Source organism: Rhineura floridana, chromosome 19 (assembly GCF_030035675.1).
Source record: "Rhineura floridana isolate rRhiFlo1 chromosome 19, rRhiFlo1.hap2, whole genome shotgun sequence".
NCBI lineage: Eukaryota > Metazoa > Chordata > Lepidosauria > Squamata > Rhineuridae > Rhineura > Rhineura floridana.
Window position 1 is genome coordinate 20,895,779 of NC_084498.1, and position 18,915 is coordinate 20,914,693.

Genomic DNA, 18,915 nt, shown 5'->3' on the forward strand with positions numbered 1-18,915 from the left:
CCAGGGATGATGGGAGTTGTAGTCCAGCAACATCTGGTAAGTTATAGGCTCCCCCATCCCTGGCATGTAGGTTGATGGCAGGACAAATTTTTTTCAGAGTTCCAGACCACTCATCTCCTGGGTTGTCTAGGTAGAACAGGAATGGGGAACCCAAGTGTGGCCCTCCAGGCCTTTCTCTGTGTCCCTCATAAGTCTTCCAAGGCCAGACCTCCTCACTGGTCCTGCTTTGCACCCTGACTGTTTTTTGCCTAGCTGGAATGTGTCCTTAAGCTCTAATAATGCTGCTTGCTTGCTTGGATGGAAGGTAAGAGAGGGTTGTGTGAATGTGCGGAAACCAGCCAACTGTACAAAGGGAAAATTAACACTGATTGGTCTGCCCATTCTTGCCTCTGGCCCTGCCCACCTCTAGCGTGTGGCCCTTGGAAGGTTGCCCAGAAGGGAATGTGGCCCTTAGCTTACAAAAGGTTCCCCACCCCTGTGCTAGAGTTTATTGGCCCCACATTGCTCCTTGTTCTTCCCCATACGTTGCCCAGGTCTGCTGCTTTCTTCCTACTTCCATTTCACAAGCTACAGATAGGTCTGAAGGCACCTGACGCAGCTTGCTGATGCTAAGCAGATCTGGGTCTGGTTATAGCCTGGATGACGGATGGACACTTAACCACCTTGAGTTCCATGGAAATCAAACTCCTCTAGATTTTTCTTCACTTGAAATAATTGCAGAACCGCTGGATATTGTCTAAGAGATTGTGCTGGAAAATACTGGATTTGGAGGTTTAAATGAGCTTTGTAACAACATTAGCATGGCTTTTGCGGCCCTTTGCTGGATTTGCTCTTGTTTGTGGCAATTGCTTTTCAGCATGGCCTAGCCTTGTTAAATAGGAAGCCTCTTGAAGAATAAGGGCTTAAGAGCCTAGACACTGCCTTTATACTGAGCCAGACCATTAAGTTGTTCAATGTACCTTTTAGCGTTTTGCTTTTTTTTTTTACATATGTTTTTTTTCCCTCCCTGGAGTTGACGGTGTTCAAAAACTTCTAATTGCAGGCTCTGGGTTGGATATCAGTTTGTCATCACCAACCGAAATCATTCGCTAGAAGGCCACTGGGAAGTTGCTTATAAAGGTAAACGTCAAAAAATGAATCTGCACCATATGTTTAAAGCACTCTTATCCCGCTTCAAACTGTCATGGCTTCCCCGAAAGAAGCCGGGGAATTGTAGTTTGTTAAGGGTGCTGAGAGTTTTTAGGAGACCCCTGTTCCCCTCCACAGCCACAGATCCCAGAGTTCCTTGGGAAGAGGGATTGATTGTTAAACCGATCTGCAGATTGTAATTCTGTGGTTCTGTTGGCGTTCTGACCTCTTTCATTACAAGCTTTACTCAGGTTCTTGTGTTCCATTGCCCGCTGTCCTATTTTTAAGGATGTTTGAATTGTTGGCAGCAAATGACTGATGACAGAACTTTCCTGCACTTGCAATGAGGCTGGTGTGTGACGCAACGTGTCCTAGTTGCTGTTGTGCAAGAAGTGTCACTACACCTCCCTTTCCATCTCTCGACAGACCTTGCAGCTTTTTTTTTTTTTTTTTAAACCCAGGCATTGACTTTGTGGCCAGTTTCCTGAAGGAAGACGGGCACAAAGACAGTGCCTGTTTTGAAAAACCATCTTCCTTCATCACACTGGCCGCTCCAGTCCGTTTTGTTGTCTGCCTCCCCTGTGCATCCCATCTTAACCACATAGGAAGCTGCCTTATCCCGAGTATTCCATCTCACTCAGTATTACCGGCACTGACTGGCAGAATCCCTTCAGGACATGCCGGTGGTTGAACCTGGGACCTTCTGCATGCAAAGCAGATGCTCTGCCACTGAGCTGCACCCCTTCCCCTGCTTGCTGTATTTCTATCAGCTCTTGTGCGTTCACTTCTCTGAGCCTTTTCTGTGTTTTGAAGGGCCCGTGCCACAGCCTCCCTTTTATTCATAGCCACTCCAAGGCAGCCTTTGCAACCATGTAGGGCTTATACTTCTATCTGTCTGCATAAATACTTTCTGGATCTTAATGATGTTCTGAAACGTAACTTGGCAAGCCAAGGCAGTACATCGGCAGCCTCTGACCATGGGACTGAGTCAGCCTTGGTTGCCCTGATGGATGACCTTTATAGAGAGCGGGTCAGGGGGAGTGCAACTTTGCTTCCGCTTCTCAGTCACTCTGCTGCTTCGGATGCGTCCTGGACCAGCACCGTGGAATGGGAATTGGGAGCACTGTGCTACAGTGGTGCCAGTCCTACCTACAGGATCAAGTCCAGACGGAAGCATTGTTTTTAAAGATGTTTTAATGTATTTTAAAGTCTGTTTTTATGATGTTTTAAAGTGTTTTTAGTGCTTTTGTTTGCCGCCATGGGATCCTGCTAGGAGGAAGGGTGGGATATAAATCAAATAATAAATAAATAAGTATTAAAGTGCACACCTATTACTCAGGGCACATTCCAAAAGTTGAAAATCTCAATGCTATCCTAAAACAGTACTTGATACAAAATACAACAGAAACAGACACAGGAAATAAAATGCCATGTTGTTTAAAAACTATAAACCACCGGGCATGGCAAAAGCCTGCTGGCATAAAACTGTCTCCACTAACCAGTGGAAGATCACCCAAGTGTGTATGTGTGTCCCTCTTTATTTGCTCTACCACTGGATTTGTATTTTTTATTGCCTGTTCTGGGCTTATTTTGAAAGAAAAGTAGTTTTAAAAAAAACTGGAGTTAGGATGCAAGGCTCAAGGACTCAAGGTTTATATGCTTAATTTTGCAAGCTGCTGAACATCTTGTCAGCGTGTGCAGCACTTTGGAATGTAAATACGGGTTGAATACCTGAAGTTAGCCAATATTTTGGCATCTGTAAAACCTATAATATGGCATATCAAGCATTTTAGTAGATCAGTGATTCCCAAACCGTTTTTTCTCCCTGGTTCACTTGAAAAATTGCCCAGGGTCTTGGTGGACCACTTAAAAGTTCTGTGCTAGGCGCTGTATGATTTTTAATTGTAATTTTTATTGCTTCTTTTATTTCCTATATTGTACTTAATGGGGATATGCGCTCATGGACCACTGGTGGGTCAAGGACCCCAGTTTGGGAACCCCTGGAGTAGATAAGGTGTGCATCATGTTAAAAGCTTATTTTTTTTAAAGTGTTCCAGCATGCAGCAAAGCAGAATTTGTCCACAGACTCTGTAACTGCATCTTTTTCTGCTATGATACAGGGTTTTTTTTTGGTCATTTCAGGTTCGTCAGAAGTATTTTTGCCGCCTAACCCTACCTTTAGTACATCTGTGTCTGAAAGCGAAAACATCCTCTGCGCCCAGTTTCAGTATGCCCACTTCCCATCCCTTCGACACCATGGCTTTCACAGCTGGTATGCTGAAAACTGCTACGAGAAATCTTCGTTCCTCTGCAAAAGAAGTGAGTTCTCTTTTCTGGGTTACATATGGACACTGTAAATGTGGAGGAGCACTTCTGCAAAGCGCTGTTTAGGATGCTCGCTTGGACTATAGCCGGGGCAGGAGAGGCTGAAGCCACCCAGTGAGTACACTTCTGTGGTGCAGCACGAACCAGGGCCAGGACCTCTCTCTGGACCACGGCAATATGCACATTCCATGCAGCGGATGCTGTTGCAATAGGTGCAGTGGAAGTGGAGAGAATCGCCTTTGCCCCACTTAACAAAACGTTGCAGTGCAAGTGGCAGACAGACCCATTCCCGTTAGCAGCCACGTTTGTTTCTTTGCCTTTAAGGATTTATACTGGGATGGGGAACCTTTTTTGTTCCAGCCCAGGGGCCTGTATTCCTTCCGGGGAAACCTTTGAGGAGCCACACATGCCAATGGTGGGTGGGGGCCAATGGCAAAAGCCGTCAAAACAACATATGTGTGTGTTGCCTGGTTTCTACACACGTCTCTCTGTCCTCCACCCAGAGAAGCGTTACCAGAGTTCAAGGACTCATTTGAGCCAGGCAAAAACACTTGAGGATGTGGCTGGGGAGGGATTGTGGCCTTGGGACAATCCCAAGGGCCAGATAGAAGGGCCTGGAGAGCCACATTTGGCTGGAGGGTTCTCACCCTTGATTTCTACGCTGCCTTTCAATCAACTTCTGAAGTGGCTCATAACAGATTATGGCCAAACATAAGCAATATGGCTTCTGTTAGAATGATGCTCCTGGCTTTTCTCTTGACAATGGGATGACTTAAGAGATGTGGGGGGTGGGCAGGGGAAGAAAACGGGCAGGCATTGTGTTAGCCTCCCCCCACCTCTTTGATATGTTTGCTGCTGCCACTGAGGTCCTTTTGAGGTCCGCCTGAAATCATTCCCCCCTACCCCCAATGTGCAGCCAATGATCTTACCTTCACCGAACAACTGAACATTTATTAATAACTTGATATTGTTGTCTATGTGTGAAGTGGCTCCGGTGTGGATTGTGGCCATAACCAGAGCCCTACGTGGTATGAATCTACCCAGAACCATAGATCTTCTCCAGGTCCCACCTCTGAGGGAGGCTCGGAAGGTGGTGACCGAGAGGGCCTTTGCAGTTGTGGCTCCCCATCTGGGGACTTTGCTCCCCATCGAGGCCCACCTACACCTTCTTTGACATCTTTCTGGCACCAGAATAAGACTTACCTTTTCTCCCAGGCATCTGATAGACTGCGATGATGTTGCTGGTTATCAGAATGCTGCAAAAGCTTCCTGTGGTTGCATGAGGGAGTGTCGTTTTTATGGTTTTGTTTCTGTAGTGTGATATTTTGTTTTAGCATTGTTGTAAGTTGCTTGGAGGCCTTCGGGTATCAAGTGTCTCATAAATCTAACAATAATAAGCAATGTACAGTGCAAAAATACTTCATGCGGTGGAGCATTGCCTCTTTGAAAAGACGAGGGAGCTGTTGGATGACGGCCCTAGGATCTTAAGCTGTCTTAGCTGTGAGGGAGGATGTAGCTAACATGCGTATGCTTTTTCCGATTTTCAGGCCAAACCTGTGTAGATATTAAAGACAACATTGTCGACGAAGGCTACTATTTCACCCCAAAAGGAGACGACCCCTGTTTAAGTTGCACATGTCACAATGGCGAGCCGGAGATGTGCGTGGCAGCCCTGTGTGAGCGGCCACAGGGCTGTCAGCAGTATCGCAAAGACCCCAAGGAGTGCTGCAAGTTCACGTGTTTAGATCCTGGTAAGCGGGTTTTTTCCTTTTAAAAAAAAAGAAAAAGAAAGAAAAATCAACATACTGACTTAATCTGACTTATTTTCTCCCACTGGTCCAATTGCGGTTCGAAGATAAAAGTTAGCTTTTTTGAAAAGTGAAGCACTCTCACTAAGAAACTGTAGTTCCTAATAAATATTCATTAGAAAAAAACACCTGAAATAGTGTCTTGCTCAGTGGCAGGCAACTTGCTACCTGGAATTCCCCCCCCCCCCCAAAATGGAGGAATGTAAAAAAAGTTACTCTTCAATGTGCAAGCAGGTTTGTTACAGCTGTAACGGGAAGTTCAGATTAACTTGGTTCAGATGTTGCCAGTCAGCTCTTTAAGCCGTGATTTCGCATTGCAGCTTCATGCTCCCTCTTTCCTTCCCTTGCATGCTGTGACTTGAATCTTCTCTGGTTTGTTCAACCACAGTTTCCCGCTGCATCCAGTCTGAAAGGCTGTTGTTTAATTTCTGACTCCAAGCCAGAATCAGAAATGTGGTGATTATCTCTGAGCTATCCCATTGCACAAGGCACATTCAGCCATGCCCTCCTGCACGCAGGGATCTAGGCATCGAAAGGCGGACGGGTGCAGCAAGACAGTGTTGCAGTGCAGCCTTGCTGCCTAGGAGGAAGTGCTCCAGGTCAAGGTTCTTGCCAGCCAGCTGTGCCCTCCTTCAGGATATCATAAGCTCTAAGAAGCTTATGGTAAAGATGTGGCAGGGGCCAAAAGGGCATTTGCAGGCACCGCCAATCAGCTGCTAGGTGGCAGCTGCAAAACCCTGTGCTACAGTGCTAGGCAAGTCCTATCAATCAGCTGATCGGCAGGGCTTACATAGTGCTATCCCTTTGCCTGCAGAGTTTGAAATCAAACTGCCTGGCCAAAAATTGGTCACCTAACAGTATAATGTCAAGGGAATAACAGGTTGGCAACCCTGTCCACCTGTCAAACGTCACCCATGAAGGATGCCGGAGATAAGGATCCAGCTCACCAGCTGGTTCCGGTTCCGTCTTTAAGAGCTGCTGCATTACAGCCACGGACTGGCCCGCTCTGACTCAACCTTGATTCTTTTCTTTAAAAAAAAGAAAAGGTAACTTGCATCACGGAAGATAAGTGGCAAATGTGCTATAGGAGTCTGCTGATTTGGATTAAGCCACAGATATGGGGTGGGAGCACATTTACCTTTGCATTGTAGAAAACATTGATAAAGTGCACAAGTCCCTTTTCTGCTTTGTGTGATGCCATCTTTCCGTGTCCAGCAATTAAATGTGATGCATGCCTGGCAAAGCCACAAATAGCCAGAAGATGGCGTTGCTGCTGTTTGGTCTTCCATCCATCCATAAAACTGATACTAGCCCTCGGTTTATTGATATTTTCTTGCCTAAAAATCAAACAAAATTTCCTCCCTCACTTCTCTTTTGCAGCTGAAGAGGGAATTACCTTTGACCTTACTGGTCGTCTCTCTCCGAAATCATGTTAGTGTGAACACCTTTGAAATAAGAGGATTTTCTACAGTTGGTGTTCTGGTTTGAGCAGCTTTTAGTTGTCGTGAAATATTTGTATTCTTTCAACACATGGTGGTTTTCAGATGTTGAGATCGCAACACTTCCTTTTACATTATTACTTTTGAAATGCCTTGGTTTTCTCTATCTACAGTAAGTGGATTTGCCTGCATTGGACAACAGATTAGCAACTAGCTACCCTGGTTTTGTACTGGGGAAAATAGTGAAAAGGTTTTAGCTGCCTACACATTTCTCAGAATGGAGACTTCCCTGTTGATGTAATTACTAGGAAGCATCTTCTTACATTGTTTTGAGAAATCATGGCAGTTAAAATTGAGTGTCTTCCATTCTGAATTCAAGTGGAGAGGTTTGATTTCCCCACCATGCAGCTTCTGCTGGAGGAAACTGGCGTACATCTTGTCACTCTATCGGTGCGTTGGGAAACTAGCTGGGCAAGAGCGGGGTCACTTGGATCTGTCTGCAACCTAAGCGTGCCAGGTGGTTTAAAATGTGGTGGTGGCACCACACAGCAGGCTGTATGTTTGAAAGAGACTTGCTGTGTGGGTTAGCACCATTGTGAGAAAAGTCATAAGAAGAGTCCTGCTGGGCCAGGCCAAAACGTCCATCAAGACCTGGGACGGGGAACCCTGTTTGGCCCAGTGGGCCAAATCTGCATCTCCCCCACCCTCGCCTACCTGTCAGTCATCTGAGGCCACATTGTTGTCAGGTAAATTGTCCCTCTGATCTTTCAGTGCTGGCCTGTTGGGTCAGCTGCACTGAACTTCCTGCGCGTTAGCTGTTGCAAGGTTTTGTGTAGGGCTCAGGTGCGCCAGCCAGTTCCCAGCACATCGGCTGTTGCACGGGGAGTTCCATCCTGCTTTCTGCAGCCGATTCGCTCCGTGCCCCACACCTGACATCACATATGATGTTGGGTGTGGTTTCGGAAAAACTGCCTTGTGGGCTGGAGGTTTGGCCCATGGGCTGGAGGTTTCCCACCCCGATCTAGACATTTCCGCTTCTCCTCTTCCTCTCACCCCCCAGGAACATTTCTGTTCGCCCTTCACCCCAGCAAAGGGCCAAAAAAGAACTCGGCCTAAACAATTGGACCTGGCACTGATTTTTGTGTAATATAATAGGTTCTGTTTTCTTTTCCTCTCGCAGATGGCAATAGTTTATTTGACTCCATGGCGAGCGGCATGCGCCTCATTGTGAGCTGCATCTCTTCCTTCCTTATTTTGTCCCTCCTACTTTTCATGGTTCACCGGTTGCGGCAGCGACGCAGGGAGCGCATTGAGTCCTTGATTGGAGCAAACCGTAAGTCACCTGACTCGGCAAGCCCTTCTTAATCTGGTAGCCCCTAAGTTCTGGAGTTCCTCAACTGTGGCCCACGAGCATAATCCAGGTGGTCCGAGGCGTGTCTGTGAGGAACACTCATGATTTGAATTCTGTGAAGTTCAAACCCTTAATACGATAAAATACAATATATGTGCAATGAAATAAGCAACAAAAATACAATTAAAAACCACACAACATCTAGCACGGCTGTTACAAGAGGCAGAAAAACCATGAAGACCATTGGCAGTTTTCAAACGGTCCCTGGAGGAAAGGAAGTTTGGGAACCACTGCTGTCAGTTTCCCTTCCCACAGTAGTGCTCCTGGCACCTTCCTTATGCAGTTTCTGTAGTATGCTGAAGACACACCTCTTTCCCCAGGTCTTTGACATGTGAGATAAAATATATACATTTGAGGACCCACCCTATTTTAATAATTCATGGGGAAATAGGGTGTGTTCCCCCACCCCAAAGAGGAGGCGTTTCATCTGCTGAGCCCCTCCTTGCATTTTGAAGTGGTCTAACTCAAATATTAACTACCTCAGACCTTCACTTGGGAGGAAGAATGTCAGGGAAGAGTCTGCAAAGCATTGTGCATCCCAAGGAGAAGAAGGACGCATTCAGCACTAGACTTCCTCAGGTTGGACCCACTGACATTAACGGACGTGGCTAACTTAGGCCCATTAATTTCCACGGGTCTGCTCTGAGTAGAACTAGCGTGGGCTACAATCAAGAGTCTTTTAATAGACCGTGTCAGTTTCTTGTCGAGATGGTAACTCTCTGCGCTGCGCCAGTCACTCTTACAGGACTGAGCTTTTGGTGCCCAACTTTTGAGGCAAAGAACGGTAACCTGCTTTAGCATTGCTCTTTGCAGGATGATTGACTTGCTTGGTCAGCAGCTGTGCTGCAATAACGTATTTTGGTTTTGCACGTATGTGTTTCTCCCCTCCCCCAATAGTGCACCATTTCAACTTGGGTCGCAGGATGCCCGGTTTTGATTACGGCCCAGACGGTTTTGGGACTGGACTCACCCCGTTGCATCTTTCTGACGACGGGGAAGGTGGGGCGTTCCACTTCCATGACCCTCCACCGCCATACACGGCTTACAAATATCCAGATATTCAACATCCGGACGACCCACCTCCACCTTACGAGGCTTCCATTAACCCAGACAGCATCCTTTGTTCTCCCCCAGGTACGCCACTGGAATGTTGTCCTTCTAGTACTGTTGTCCTGCACAATCTCATCAGTAGAGCATCTGCTTTGCATGCAGAAGGTCCCAGCATGCAGGTAGGAGTGGGAAGACTGTCTGCCTAAACCCTGGAGAGCCACTGCCAATCAGTGGAGACAATACTGAGCTGGTTGACGAATGGTCTGACCCAATATGTTAAGGGTGGGGAGAGGGGCAGCAGGCTTCATGCCCTGCCTGTGAGCTCCCCAGAAGCATCCGATTGGCTGCTGTGCGAACCAGGTTCTGTACTTGGTTTGACCTGGCAGGGCTGCTGTCTATTCGTCGCTTGGCAAAATGCTGGTCTGTCTTCATTGATTGTTTCTCAGCCTCCATTTTCCAGTCAGGGCAATAAATGCCCACCTTATGTGGGGGGATGCTGTGAGCCTGGCCACGGTCCATAAAGCAATGTTTGAATTAAGAGCCCGCACTTTAAACAGCCATTACTTCCCACGCAAGCATCATGGGGAGTGCTGTTTGTGAAGGGTGCTGAGAGTTGTTAGGAGACCCCTGTTCCCCTTCACAGAGCCACAATTCTCAGAGTTCCCCGGGAAGAGAGGTTGCTGGATACATTGCAAATGCCTGCAGTTTCAGCCTTCCTAAGCCTATGTCAGCTTGGCCCAGGCTCTTCTGGACTTCAGGCCCAGCTCTTTTTGGCCCTCTCTATGAATGTTTGCAGCTGCCTCCTTCTCTTTTAGCATCCCCAAACTTATTTGATGAGGAGAGCTAACAGTGACTCTCTGTTTGGCCCCCCGAGTATTGCTGCAAGCGTATATAGAAGCATCCATGGATATCGGGAATACTTGCAAATGTGGTTTCTGACATCACCAGAAACGGCGCCAGGAACCTTTTCACGACAAAGGTAGCTGGGAACCTTTAGAGCTGTCTCAGGACCCATGAAGGACATTTCCAACGGTTCTTATGGCCCCGAGTGTAATTAGTTTCATTGACTGTTAAACCACACTGGTTTTGACATTGACAGATTTGTCTGTACCTGCCTAGAGGAAAGCCCCACAGTGTTTAATGGGGCTTACTCCCAAGTAAGGGCATATAGGATCAAGGGCCTTTCAGGCTGATGACTAGTGTGTGAAATTGTCCTGAGACATCCTAATCCATGGCCCCATCTGTACTGTACATTTTAAGCAGTGTCATACAACTTTAAGCATCCCCTAAAGGATCCTGGGAGCTGAGAGTGGTTAGGAGATCCCTATTCCCAGGTTGGTTTTTAACAATCAATCCCTCTTCCCAGGCATTGTAGCATTGCGAGGGGCATAGGAGGCCCCCTGACAACTTTCAACCTCTTTAACAGTTCCCAGGATTCTTTGGGGGAAACGATGACTGTTTACAGTGGCATGATACTGCTTTAAATTATAGTGCAGATGGGGCTACGTCAGGGATGGGGGATCTGTGCCCCCACATGCGTTGTGCGGCTCCCCGTCACCCTCAGACTGCACGGTCAGTGATGATGGGAGTTGTAGCGCGACAGCATCTGGAGGGCCGCAGCATTCCCCATCAATAGAGTTCTGCTCGACAGAATTCTCAAAACAACTGGAGGTGGCCGTGTCCAAGTAGCCATGACTTGTAGCGGTCCCCCTCCGCTGCCTGATCCCTCCTTGCTTGTTTCATTTCCAGATGGAGTCCATTCCCAGACGGGCCCGAGCAACCAGCTCACACTAGGCAACGGCGATGCCTCTCCACCCCTGACCGAGGAATCTCTTCCGCTCTCTGTCGGACCTTCCCCGGTGGAGCTGGAAGACTCTGCCGACAGCAGCACCCTCCTCGTGCCTCCCGATACGCCCTTAAGCGAAAGCACACCGGCAGAGACGCTTTCAGGCAGCCACCACAGTCACTGTTCTCTGAATACCATTGTATAAAGGGGAAAGAAGATCTTACTGCCAGGCAGAAAAAAAATTTTGAGCAGCTGTTTGCACACCAGATGTACAGACGGACAGTCATGGACTGAACTTTGGAAATAAGCTCCACTTTTTTTTTTTTTTTTTTTTTAGGGGGACACTACTTTTATGTTCTAGTTTTAGAATTGTGCGTCTTGGCTATTGCAGTCATTCTCCAGTCTGATTGGGTTCCTCTCTTCTTTTTCTTTTAAAAGGATTATGGAAACTGCACCATTTCCACTAGGTATGGAAAGAGTCTGCAGGATGTTCTTTTTTTTTTTTTTTAAATCATCATCATCACAACTTTTTTTGTTTATAAGGAGGAATAAAATCATGGATCTGCCTCTTCCACTTCCCTTGTAAATCACGGAAAGGAAAACCATGAGATGTACATTGGATGAGGAAGTTTCTTGAATTTTGTGTGTGTGGGGGCTACAGGATCTTAGAAAAGCAGAAGGTTACAGAGTGGCCAGCTGCTGTGAAGTCTCTTTGTCTCCCTCCTGCCCCCCAAGCTCAAATGTATGTTCGTCGAGCCTAGAAGATTGGACTCTGGTGCTGCCGGGGCTCTCTTTCATCAAAAGGCAGAGAAATTCCCCCTTCTTGGCAGATAGAACTGTGAACCAAAGGAGAGAGAGGCAGCTGGGCGCTGGGTACAGCTTTAGATCTTCACGTTCCTTCTGCCACTGCCTCGAATGAGGGACTGTGAGGATAAAGGGGGGTTGCTGGACGCTGTGCTGAATGTGGGGCACTGAGATCTAAATGTGGCGGGGTGGGTGGGTTGCAGAGAACCTGATTTCTTCGCTGTAAAACTGTAAGTCTTGGCTGTGGCTGTTTAAACTCTGTGACCCACAAACACAGTGGGCTTCTACACACGCACTGTGCATTTTTCAGGGACTGGGGTTTGGGGAAGAGATGGTGTGGTGGTAGTAACTCCATAAAGACTCAGTTAATTGGTCCAGTTTGATCAGGATCACTCCCCCCACCACATTTCATTCCAAGTAACTTCCTTGGGTAGCACAGCAGTGAGTATTGTGGTTACGCAATAGTTACTGCTGTCACTGAGTGTGAATCAAAACGTTCTGTAGGCAGGTGGCTTTTTTCTACCCACCACCCCTTTGGTCCCCGGCATGGACAAAGTTGTCATGGGTGAATGTTGCTGAAGTCTGTGAACCCAAGGCACAGTATGCATTTATATCGCCAGGTAATCGTGTGCCAGATGTATTCTGAATGGGAGTGATGCTCCCCCCCTGCCTCCCCTCCCCCAAGAGGTTTGTCTCCAGTTTGAAAAGGTGAGTTTTGTTCAAGAGATCTCCAAAGAGGGCTCATAAATACAGAGGAGATTCTCAAGTGAGCAGAGAGGAGCTCACTCCTTGCTAGCTGGTCCCCAGCTGGAGAGAATGGCCAGGGTTAGTTGGAGAAGGTTGAGCTCCACATCCTTCAGGGATGTGTTCCTCTTGCCTCACAAAATGCAGGAAAGCCAAGAGGGACAGGAAAGGAACATGCAGGTGTGTGTGTGCGGGGCTTGTGGTCTCTAGCCTTCAGCTGGCTAGCCAACCTGATGCAGTCCCCAGCTTGTCCAAAGTGTTTTCCCTCTTCAGCTACTTTTGAATTTGGTAGCGGCAGGTGGGTTGGCCACGGTTCCTCACTTAGATTTGTGACTGCATCCACCATGGAGGCTGGGTTTAAAAGAGGTTGCTGCTTTGTATGCAGAAGATCCCGATCCTTGACATCTCCGGATGGGAAAACCAGCTTGGAAAAACCCCGCTCCGAAATTCTGGAGAGCTGCTTGCCAGTCAAATAGATGATACTGACTCGCTGGGCTACTGGTCTGAGTGTAGATGAGGCAACGTATGTTCATGGTATCTATCAAAGGAAACAATCATAAACCGATTGAAGACAATTTGCCGTGCAACAATCGTGCGAATATTCAATAACATTAGAGAATTGCTGATGAGAAAATTCCCTCTTTGGAGGGGGGGGGGAGGGTGCTATTGCAGACACGGCCCTTTTGGCTGACATAGGGTAGAATCACAGAGTGGCCCCTCTCCCACAGCCCAGTGGCGCTCTTTGCCGTTGCCCCAAGGGGGATAACTACAAGGAAACCAGTCTTGTAAAAGGACCTTGTGGAATGGCAGAATGTTCCCCCCCTACCACCACCTCAGGCTAGTCATTTTGCATGGCGGCCAGTGAGAGCCAGAGCTGATGCCACCACAAGATGCAAGCCCATGTCTTTCTCTGCTCTGGTTAGTTGCAGAAATTGCCACACAATTGGAGAAAAGCCAGTTCCCCAGATTCTCTCTCTCCTCCCTCCCTGGCCCCAGGATGCCTCAAACCAGTGGTGCAGGGTAAAGGGTGCCATCCTTTATCCAGAGGACTCGCAGCTACTTCTGCCCTTCTCAGCTGTGAGTCCTGGTGTGGATGGGCAGCTGTGGCCACAGGTACGTGTTCCTCGTCGGACGATGCTGAGAGTTTCTGAAGCATGAGAAATAAAAGCGGGTTATGTGCATTTTTAGCACACTCATAAGTTTTATACATTTTACGTACTGACTTTAGTTTTATATGTATGTGTGTGTGTGTTTGTGTGTGAGGTGCTGATTATACCTATGTTTACAGTAGCTTGTTATCTCAAGCAGAGCACAACAGCAGCACGTGATAGGAAGCTGATCCCTCCCCCCCAGGCTGCAGTGCTGGACCTTGGATTTGTTGTCCAATGGGTCTGGGAACAGAAGCGTAGTATGGCACCCAGCCGACCGTACCATCAAGTCTTTCAGTAGCAGAGCTCAGTTGGGTTTCATTTGCTTGGATTTGAACATTCATTTTTACCGGCGGCTTCCCTATTTAGGTGTGGCGGTTTTGCTTAATAACCCAAGCATTTGAACCGGTCATCGTATGCAACCAGGCCTCCCTGTGTATTGCACCCTGTGCCTTTGCAACCTGCACAGTTGCAAGGCTGTAAGGCAGGTGTGGGGAACCTTTGGCTGAACTATAGGAGATACTGTTCAGCAACATCTGGAAGACTAAAGGCTCTCCAGGTCTGCCGCACCTGGAGCCATTAAAAGGGTCCCTTTGCAGCTTCTTTAATCTCTACTTTTCCCCAAGAGCCAACATCGATGTATAATTTTTTAATCTGTTGTTCTGATCTTCAGTACAGTTTTGTTCTTGTGTCGCTTCTGATAAGAACATAAGAAGAGCCTGCTGGGTCAGGCCGGTGGCCCATCTAGTCCAGCATCCTGTTCTCACAGTGGCCAACCAGGTGCCCGGGGAAAGCCCGCAAGCAGGACCTAATAAGAACATAAGAACATAAGAAGAGCCTGCTGGGTCAGGCCGGTGGCCCATCTAGTCCAGCATCCTGTTCTCACAGTGGCCAACCAGGTGCCCGGGGAAAGCCCGCAAGCAGGACCTAATAAGAACATAAGAAGAGCCTGCTGGATCAGGCCAGTGGCCCATCTAGTCCAGCATCCTGTTCTCACAGTGGCCAACCAGGTGCCCGGGGAAAGCCCGCAAGCAGGACCTAATAAGAACATAAGAAGAGCCTGCTGGATCAGGCCAGTGGCCCATCTAGTCCAGCATCCTGTTCTCACAGTGGCCAACCAGGTGCCCGGGGAAAGCCCGCAAGCAGGACCTAATAAGAACATAAGAACATAAGAAGAGCCTGCTGGGTCAGGCCGGTGGCCCATCTAGTCCAGCATCCTGTTCTCACAGTGGCCAACCAGGTGCCCGGGGAAAGCCCGCAAGCAGGACCTAATAAGAACATAAGAACATAAGAAGAGCCTGCTGGATCAGGCCAGTGGCCCATCTAGTCCAGCATCCTGTTCTCACAGTGGCCAACCAGGTGCCCGGGGAAAGCCCGCAAGCAGGACCTAATAAGAACATAAGAAGAGCCTGCTGGATCAGGCCAGTGGCCCATCTAGTCCAGCATCCTGTTCTCACAGTGGCCAACCAGGTGCCTGGGGGAAGCCCGCAAGCAGAACACTCTCCCCTCCTGAGGCTTCCGGCAACTGGTCTTCAGAAGCATGCTGCCTCTGACTAGGGTGGCAGAGCACAGCCATCACGGCTAGTAGCCATTGATAGCCCTGTCCTCCATGAATTTGTCTAATCTTCTTTTAAAGCCATCCAAGCTGGTGGCCATTACTGCGTCTCGTGGGAGCAAATTCCATAGTTTAACTATGCGCTGAGTAAAGAAGTACTTCCTTTTGTCTGTTCTGAATCTTCCAACATTCAGCTTCTTTGAATGTCCACGAGTTCTGGTGTTATGAGAGAGGGAGAAGAACTTTCTCGGGAGTAAGGGTGTTGCCAGATGGACTAGGAAGGCAGCATAGCAAATGGGAGAATCAAACTGCAGTGCTAATTAGTATCTGAGGTACCAATCCCCCCCATTTCCATATCACTACTATTGCTGGGCAAACACTTGTCCAACTGGCTTTTCCTTTCCCTGCTTATTTTTTAATACTGTTTTGCCCCTTTTTGTTTTTGGGAAAGCTGATTTAGCTGTAAAAGTTCTGCATGCCACTGCCGCGAATCTCTGATTTGGGCTATTAGTCTTTAATTGCCACATCAGCACATAAATGTGCCCAGCGGTTAATCTTGGAGCTGCAGGGAGGGTATCCTTTGCCATGAACAAAGATGGTGAATATTCCTGTGCTTTTGTAGCTTCTGGTAGCAAATAGGTGAAAGAAAAGTGTGTATATGGAACCCTGATGCCGCGTTACTTTACAGCAGGTGTGGGGGCACCTTTGGCCCTCCAGATGTTGCTGAATTACAACTCCTGTCTTCCCTGGCCACGCATGCTAGCGCTGGTGGGAGTAGTCCTTTAGCAATATCTGGAGGGCCAAAGATTCCCCACCCTTTATAGGGGATTGTTATGCTTTTGTTGGGCCTTCTGAGTAAAATACTCTTGTTCCGTTCATTTGAATGTGAAAGTTGGCTGCTCTAGTCTCCCCTGCTTAAAATAAATCAGATCATAAATGGCTTGAGTTTGACTGGATCGCAGACCTTTGTTTCCCCTGCCTCTGCTCCCTTGTCGGTGCTGCATTATTGAATGCAGAAGCTCGTGTTTGGTATGGGACCGGGACCTTGTTCCTAAATGTGCATGTTTGGAAGTATTGCTCCGTTGACTTCTGCTTCTTGTGAGATAGATGATTGCGTAGGGTTTCTATATCATCCCTCAATTTCGACAGTTAGAAAGGCTAGTTGCCCGGAGGTGGCGCTGCACATCCTCAATTCATTTTGACAGGACTTGCAGGCAGGAGTGGTGGGTGGGATGGAGAAGGTGTAGGGAGCTGCCCTGCCACTATTTACCAGACTCTCTGTCCTTGGGCAGTTTGAACTCCAGCCGACTCAAGAAGCAAAGGCAAGCCAGTATCAGGTGTGTTCTGAGATGGATTCCTTTGGCGGTTAAGGGGATGTCCTCTTGTCGATGCAAAGAACGCACTTCACATGTTAAATCTGAGCTTTTTATTATGGGAAAACGTCCAAAGGGAAGAGCCATAACTCAGTGGTAGAGGGTGTGCTTTGCATGTGAAAGGTCCAACGTTCAAGCCTAATATATCCATGTAGGAATAGGAAAGGCTCCGATTGGTGTTGACCAGAGGTAAGAACCTTATAGCCTTCGAAGATGTTGCTTGGCTGCAGTTCCCATCATCCCTGACTGTTGGCCATAATGCCTGGAGCCAGTGGGAGGACCTCAAGAACATCTGGAGGGCTACATATTCTCCACCCCCTTGATGTAGACAATTCTGGGTTCGATGGACCAATGATTTGACTTGGCATAAGGCAGCTTTCTGTGTTTAGATCTCTTTATTATGCTTTTATGTTATAGGCTGAATGCCAGGCTTCCTATATGCTTGGGAGATACACTCTGTGTGTGTGTGTGTGAGAGAGAGAGAGAGAGAGGGGGGGAGAGAGAGAGAGAGTACAAGGCAAGAAATTAGACTTCTTATTCCCTTTTCTTAGAAAATCACTTTCAGCCAAGGCTGTGTCTGCTGACCTCCCCTTCTCTGTCATTGATCTGTGACTGGATTAAATTGTGGCACGTGTGTGTGTGTGTGTGTGTGTGTGTGTGTGTAAAAAGATTTTGATATTCCATGAAATACTATGTAGAAATTTGATACTGTAAGAAGTCGGTCCCTGTGACATTTTTTGTTTTAATGTTTTGATTTTTTTTTTTTTTTTAGGAGAAAGAGAGGGTGGGATGGGATGATACTAATCTTTTATTTTTCTCAAGATGCTGTGAGAGACATTTCATCCAAAATGCCAAATAAATTGTGTTCTGTAAAGAACAACTTGTCACAGTGTTTCTCTATCTCTCTTAAAGGGAAGTAAGGGAGCCCCAAACTTTTCTAACAGTTTACTGGAGTGGTTCAGGGAAAACTTACAAGATCCCTTATATTTAAACCCTGCATTTCTAACTTTAATGAAATTCATTATGGCATGCACGGGGTTCCCATCAAGACAGTGACATGCCCCAGACCTACCAAAGCTTCAGCAAGATGCTGCCCTGGGATCCTACTAGAAGGAAGGGTGGGATATAAATTTAATAAATAAATAAATAAAAATAATAAGATTACCAGATCAAGCATTCCATAGTTCTCCCTGTGGGGCAGGGCAGTAGCACAGCTTTCCCCCAGTCTGGTGCCCCCCAGAGGTTTTGGACTGTAACCCAAAGCATCTGGGAAGTGTATGCAACCCCGCATGAAGCAAGATGGATTTCAGTTCAGTTTTCAGCAGCACAGAAACAATCCCTAGTACAGGGATGGCAGATGGAGCTCCAAACATCAGAAGGGAACTACAACTCCCATCAGCCTCAGCTAGGACGGCCAATAGTCAGAGATGATGGGAGTTGTAGGCCACAACATTGGGGGGGGCACCACATTGGCTACCCCGTCCTAGTAATAAAAATTGGATGTATTCAGTCAAGCATTTTACACCCTGTCAGATTTTTTTTAAAGAAACTAAAGAGTGGTTTGGAATCCAAACACACCATCTTATATTTTGAACACTCTGGGCTGATATGGCAAACGTTGACATCGAAGCCAAAATTGTTGATGATGATCAAAATGGAGATATCCGGTAAAAGAGCAATTAGCTACAACCTTTCTAGCTAACCACGTTTCCTTTCACCCACTTAAAATAGTACAGTGCATATACAATGCAAGTAAAACTCATTTAGCCTTGAGAGATAAAATGCAAAGTGCTCAGTCTTGATTTGGCAGCAGCCTATTGGGGTTTTTCATACCAACATATTAACTCTAAAGGAGAGGGGATACTAAATCTCAATTTTCCACTCTATAAAGGCCATGGAAGCGATTTCAGACAGTTCTACAAGTGAGGCTGGCAGCTTTCCCCAGTCTCACCTGGGCTGCTTTTCTTCAGTCTTTTTTAACCTGAGGAAAGTCATGTTCTAACCCTCCTCTAGGGACCTGTTCATAAAAGCCAAAAGGGTTTGTGCTGGGGGAACAACGGTGCAGAGAAGTATTATACCCAAGTCCCAAATGTGGGCTTCTGTTGAGGAAAGGTCAAAGCTCAAGGGTAGAGCATCTGCCTGGGGTGCAGAAGGTCCTGGGTTCAATCCCCAGCACCTCCAGGTAGGGCTGGGAGAGATCCCTGTCTGAAATCTTGGAGAGCCACTGCCAGTCAGTGTAGACAATACTGAGCTAGATGGACCAATGGCCCGGCTCGGTATAAGGCAGGTTCCTGTGTTCCATGGCCGTCATCTGGTTAGCTACTGAGGGAAGCAGAATGCTGGT

The 18,915-nt window shown here is 47.4% G+C and overlaps 1 protein-coding gene across 4 annotated transcripts in view; it reads left to right on the forward strand.

The window, feature by feature from the left end:
* Positions 1-17,451, forward strand: part of DGCR2 (DiGeorge syndrome critical region gene 2) — a 65,133-nt gene extending 47,682 nt beyond the window's left edge. For all 4 annotated transcript variants that reach the window (XM_061602597.1, XM_061602599.1, XM_061602595.1 and 1 more), the window contains 6 exons: positions 1,043-1,119; positions 3,271-3,447; positions 5,001-5,204; positions 7,881-8,033; positions 9,009-9,245; positions 10,911-17,451. In XM_061602597.1, the coding sequence (XP_061458581.1) occupies positions 1,043-1,119; positions 3,271-3,447; positions 5,001-5,204; positions 7,881-8,033; positions 9,009-9,245; positions 10,911-11,152 (1,090 nt within the window). In that variant the 3' untranslated portion in view covers positions 11,153-17,451. The remainder of the gene's footprint in view (positions 1-1,042; positions 1,120-3,270; positions 3,448-5,000; positions 5,205-7,880; positions 8,034-9,008; positions 9,246-10,910) is intronic.
* The last annotated feature ends 1,464 nt before the right edge of the window (positions 17,452-18,915 follow it).